Source organism: Trichomonas vaginalis, chromosome III, assembly GCF_026262505.1.
Source record: "Trichomonas vaginalis G3 chromosome III, whole genome shotgun sequence".
Classification (NCBI taxonomy): domain Eukaryota; phylum Parabasalia; order Trichomonadida; family Trichomonadidae; genus Trichomonas; species Trichomonas vaginalis.
The window spans coordinates 18,095,784-18,101,619 of NC_067205.1; the positions used below are offsets into that span (position 1 = coordinate 18,095,784).

At 42.5% G+C, this 5,836-nt stretch overlaps 1 protein-coding gene across 1 annotated transcript; it reads left to right on the forward strand.

Moving 5' to 3' along the window:
• Positions 1–2,501: 2,501 nt before the first annotated feature.
• TVAGG3_0722970 (uncharacterized protein) lies at positions 2,502–2,596 on the forward strand (the record flags this gene model as incomplete). Its single annotated transcript, XM_051244206.1, has 1 exon — positions 2,502–2,596. A coding segment is annotated over one exon (95 nt), but the record flags the coding sequence as incomplete, so codon positions are not given.
• Positions 2,597–5,836: the final 3,240 nt, after the last annotated feature.

Sequence of the window (5,836 nt, forward strand, 5' to 3'; positions counted from 1 at the left end):
TCCTCTCTTCAACAAAGTACTTCCTCTCTTCATCAAGATGCTTCCTCTCTTCATCAAATGCTTCCTCTTCTTCAAAGTACTTCCTCTCTTCATCAAGTGCTTCCTCTCTTCATCAAGATGCTTCCTCTCTTCATCAAGTGCTTCCTCTCTTCATCTGAGCTTCCTCTCTTCAACAAAGTACTTCCTCTCTTCTCAAGATGCTTCCTCTCTTCAACAAAGTACTTCCTCTCTTCATCAAGATGCTTCCTCTCTTCATCAAGTGCTTCCTCTCTTCATCAAGTGCTTCCTCTCTCTCATCAATGAGCTTCCTCTCTTCATCAAGTGCTTCCTCTCTTCATCAAAGTACTTCCTCTCTTCATCAAGATGCTTCTCTCTTCTTCAGAGCTTCCTCTCTTCATCAAAGTACTTCCTCTCTTCATCAAGATGCTTCCTCTCTTCAACAAAGTACTTCCTCTCTTCATCAAGTGCTTCCTCTCTTCAACAAAGTACTTCCTCTCTTCATCAAGATGCTTCCTCTCTTCTTCAAAGTACTTCCTCTCTTCATCAAGATGCTTCCTCTCTTCAACAAAGTACTTCCTCTCTTCATCAAGTGCTTCCTTCTTCTTCAAAGTACTTCCTCTCTTTCAAGATGCTTCCTCTCTTCAACAAAGTGCTTCCTCTCTTCATCAAATGCTTCCTCTCTTCTTCAAAGTACTTCCTCTCTTCATCAAGTGCTTCCTCTCTTCATCAAAGTGCTTCCTCTCTTCATCAAGTGCTTCCTCTCTTCATCAAGTGCTTCCTCTCTTCATCAAGATGCTTCCTCTCTTCAACAAAGTGCTTCCTCTCTTCATCAAGATGCTTCCTCTCTTCTTCAAAGTACTTCCTCTCTTCATCAAGATGCTTCCTCTCTTCAACAAAGTACTTCCTCTCTTCATAAGATGCTTCCTCTCTTCAACAAGTGCTTCCTCTCTTCTTCAAAGTACTTCCTCTCTTCATCAAGTGCTTCCTCTCTTCAACAAAGTACTTCCTCTCTTCATCAAGTGCTTCCTCTCTTCATCAAGTGCTTCCTCTCTTCATCAAGATGCTTCCTCCTCATCAACATCATGCTTCCTCTCTTCATCAAGTGCTTCCTCTCTTCAACAAAGTACTTCCTCTCTTCATCAAGTGCTTCCTCTCTTCTTCAAAGTACTTCCTCTCTTCATCAAGGTGCTTCCTCTCTTCATCAAGTGCTTCCTCTCTTCATCAAGATGCTTCCTCTCTTCAACAAAGTGCTTCCTCTCTTCATCAAGATGCTTCCTCTCTTCAACAAAGTACTTCCTCTCTTCATCAAGATGCTTCCTCTCTTCAACAAAGTACTTCCTCTCTTCATCAAGATGCTTCCTCTCTTCATCAAAGTGCTTCCTCTCTTCTTCAAAGTACTTCCTCTCTTCATCAAGTGCTTCCTCTCTTCATCAAGATGCTTCCTCTCTTCATCAAGTGCTTCCTCTCTTCATCAAGTGCTTCCTCTCTCATGCATCCATCAGAGCTTCCTCTCTTCATCAAGTGCTTCCTCTCTTCATCAAAGTACTTCCTCTCTTCTCAAGATAGCTTCCTCTCTTCATCAAGTGCTTCCTCTCTTCATCAAGATGCTTCCTCTCTTCACAAGTACTTCCTCTCTTATCAAGTGCTTCCTCTCTTCAACAAAGTGCTTCCTCTCTTCATCAAGATGCTTCCTCTCTTCTTCAAAGTGCTTCCTCTCTTCTTCAAGTACTTCCTCTCTTCTTCAAAGTACTTCCTCTCTTCATCAAGTGCTTCCTCTCTTCATCAAAGTGCTTCCTCTCTTCATCAAGTGCTTCTCTTCTTCAAAGTACTTCCTCTCTTCATCAAAGTGCTTCCTCTCTTCATCAAGTGCTTCCTCTCTTCATCAAGGTGCTTCCTCTCTTCATCAAGTGCTTCCTCCTCTTCATCATCAGCAGCTTCCTCTCTTCATCAAGTGCTTCCTCTCTTCAACAAATACTTCCTCTCTTGATCAAGTGCTTCCTCTCTCTTCAAAGTACTTCCTCTCTTCATCAAGTGCTTCCTCTCTTCATCAAAGTGCTTCCTCTCTTCATCAAGATGCTTCCTCTCTTCACAAAGTGCTTCCTCTCTTCATCAAATGCTTCCTCTCTTCACAAGTACTTCCTCTCTTCATCAAGATGCTTCCTCTCTTCAACAAAGTACTTCCTCTCTTCATCAAGTGCTTCCTCTCTTCATCAAGTGCTTCCTCTTCTTCAAAGTACTTCCTCTCTTCATCAAGTGCTTCCTCTCTTCATCAAGATGCTTCCTCTCTTCATCAAGTGCTTCCTCTCTTGATCAAGTGCTTCCTCTCTTCTTCAAAGTACTTCCTCTCTTCATCAAGTGCTTCCTCTCTTCATCAAAGTGCTTCCTCTCTTCATCAAGATGCTTCCTCTCTTCATCAAGTGCTTCCTCTCTTCATCAAGATGCTTCCTCTCTTCAACAAAGTACTTCCTCTCTTCATCAAGATGCTTCCTCTCTTCAACAAAGTACTTCCTCTCTTCATAAGATGCTTCCTCTCTTCATCAAGTACTTCCTCTCTTCTTCAAAGTACTTCCTCTCTTCATCAAGATGCTTCCTCTCTTCATCAAGATGCTTCCTCTCTTCATCAAGTGCTTCCTCTCTTCATCAAGTGCTTCCTCTCTCATGCATCATGCTTCCTCTCTTCATCAAGTGCTTCCTCTCTTCATCAAGTACTTCCTCTCTTCATCAAGATGCTTCCTCTCTTCATATGTGCTTCCTCTCTTCAACAAAGTACTTCCTCTCTTCATCAAGATGCTTCCTCTCTTCAACAAAGTACTTCCTCTCTTCATCAAGTGCTTCCTCTCTTTCAAAGTACTTCCTCTCTTCATCAAGATGCTTCCTCTCTTCACAAAGTACTTCCTCTCTTCATCAAGATGCTTCCTCTCTTCAACAAAGTACTTCCTCTCTTCATCAAGGTGCTTCCTCTCTTCACAAAGTGCTTCCTCTCTTCTTCAAGTACTTCCTCTCTTCATCAAGTGCTTCCTCTCTTCATCAAGTGCTTCCTCTCTTCATCAAGTGCTTCCTCTCTTCATCAAGTGCTTCCTCTCTTCATCAAGATGCTTCCTCTCTTCATCAATGCTTCCTCTCTTCATCAAGTGCTTCCTCTCTTCAACAAAGTACTTCCTCTCTTGATCAAGGTGCTTCCTCTCTTCTTCAAAGTACTTCCTCTCTTCATCAAGTGCTTCCTCTCTTCATCAAAGTGCTTCCTCTCTTCATCAAGATGCTTCCTCTCTTCATCAAAGTGCTTCCTCTCTTCATCAAGATGCTTCCTCTCTTCAACAAAGTACTTCCTCTCTTCATCAAGATGCTTCCTCTCTTCAACAAAGTACTTCCTCTCTTCATCAAGATGCTTCCTCTCTTCAACAAAGTACTTCCTCTCTTCATCAAGGTGCTTCCTCTCTTCATCAAGATGCTTCCTCTCTTCTTCAAAGTACTTCCTCTCTTCATCAAGTGCTTCCTCTCTTCATCAAGTGCTTCCTCTCTTCATCAAGTGCTTCCTCTCTTCATCAAGTGCTTCCTCTCATCATGCTTCCATCTGCACTTCCTCTCTTCATCAAGTGCTTCCTCTCTTCATCAAGTACTTCCTCTCTTCTCAAGATAGCTTCCTCTCTTCATCAAGAGCTTCCTCTCTTCAACAAAGTACTTCCTCTCTTCTCAATCAGCTTCCTCTCTTCAACAAAGTACTTCCTCTCTTCATCAAGATGCTTCCTCTCTTCAACAAGTACTTCCTCTCTTCATCAAGATGCTTCCTCTCTTCAACAAAGTGCTTCCTCTCTTCATCAAGTGCTTCCTCTCTTCTTCAAAGTACTTCCTCTCTTCATCAAGTGCTTCCTCTCTTCAACAAGTGCTTCCTCTCTTCATCAAGTGCTTCCTCTCTTCTTCAAAGTACTTCCTCTCTTCATCAAGTGCTTCCTCTCTTCAACAAAGTGCTTCCTCTCTTCATCAAGTGCTTCCTCTCTTCAACAAAGTACTTCCTCTCTTCATCAAGATGCTTCCTCTCTTCAACAAAGTACTTCCTCTCTTCATCAAGTGCTTCCTCTCTTCATCAAAGTGCTTCCTCTCTTCTTCAAAGTACTTCCTCTCTTCACAAGTGCTTCCTCTCTTCATCAAGTGCTTCCTCTCTTCTTCAAAGTACTTCCTCTCTTGATCAAGATGCTTCCTCTCTTCAACAAAGTGCTTCCTCTCTTCAAGTACTTCCTCTCTTCAAAGTACTTCCTCTCTTCATCAAGTGCTTCCTCTCTTCATCAAGTGCTTCCTCTCTTCATCAAGATGCTTCCTCTCTTCAACAAAGTGCTTCCTCTCTTCTTCAAGTGCTTCCTCTCTTCAACAAAGTACTTCCTCTCTTCATCAAGTGCTTCCTCTCTTCACAAAGTGCTTCTCTCTCTTCACAAGTGCTTCCTCCTTCTTCAAAGTACTTCCTCTCTTCATCAAGTGCTTCCTCTCTTCATCAAGTGCTTCCTCTCTTCATCAAGTGCTTCCTCTCTTCAACAAAGTACTTCCTCTCTTCATCAAGATGCTTCCTCTCTTCAACAAAGTACTTCCTCTCTTCATCAAGTGCTTCCTCTCTTCAACAAAGTGCTTCCTCTCTTCATCAAAGACTTCCTCTCTTCACAAAGTGCTTCCTCTCTTCATCAAGTGCTTCCTCTCTTCTTCAAAGTACTTCCTCTCTTCATCAAGATGCTTCCTCTCTTCAACAAAGTGCTTCCTCTCTTCATCAAATGCTTCCTCTCTTCTTCAAAGTACTTCCTCTCTTCATCAAGTGCTTCCTCTCTTCATCAAAGTCTTCCTCTCTTCATCAAGATGCTTCCTCTCTTCAACAAAGTGCTTCTCTCTTCTTCAAGTACTTCCTCTCTTCAACAAAGTACTTCCTCTCTTCATCAAGTGCTTCCTCTCTTCAACAAAGTGCTTCCTCTCTTCTTCAAGTGCTTCCTCTCTTCATCAAGTACTTCCTCTCTTCTTCAAAGTACTTCCTCTCTTCATCAAGTGCTTCCTCTCTTCATCAAGATGCTTCCTCTCTTCATCAAGTGCTTCCTCTCTTCATCAAGTGCTTCCTCTCTTCAACAAAGTACTTCCTCTCTTCATCAAGTGCTTCCTCTCTTCATCAAGTGCTTCCTCTCTCTCATCAAGAGCTTCCTCTCTTCATCAAGTGCTTCCTCTCTTCAACAAAGTACTTCCTCTCTTGATCAAGTGCTTCCTCTCTTCTTCAAAGTACTTCCTCTCTTCATCAAGTGCTTCCTCTCTTCATCAAAGTGCTTCCTCTCTTCATCAAGATGCTTCCTCTCTTCACAAAGTGCTTCCTCTCTTCATCAAGATGCTTCCTCTCTTCACAAAGTACTTCCTCTCTTCATCAAGTGCTTCCTCTCTTCAACAAAGTACTTCCTCTCTTCATCAAGTGCTTCCTCTCTTCATCAAGATGCTTCCTCTCTCTTCAAGTACTTCCTCTCTTCATCAAGATGCTTCCTCTCTTCATCAAGATGCTTCCTCTCTTCATCAAGTGCTTCCTCTCTTCATCAAGTGCTTCCTCCTCATCATCATCCAAGTAGCTTCCTCTCTTCATCAAGTGCTTCCTCTCTTCTCAAAGTACTTCCTCTCTTCTCAAGTGCTTCCTCTCTTCATCATGCAGCTTCCTCTCTTCAACAAAGTACTTCCTCTCTTCTCAATCAATGCTTCCTCTCTTCAACAAAGTACTCCTCTCTTCATCAAGATGCTTCCTCTCTTCAAAGTACTTCCTCTCTTCATCAAGATGCTTCCTCTCTTCTTCAAGTACTTCCTCTTCTTCATCAAGTGCTTCCTCTCTTCA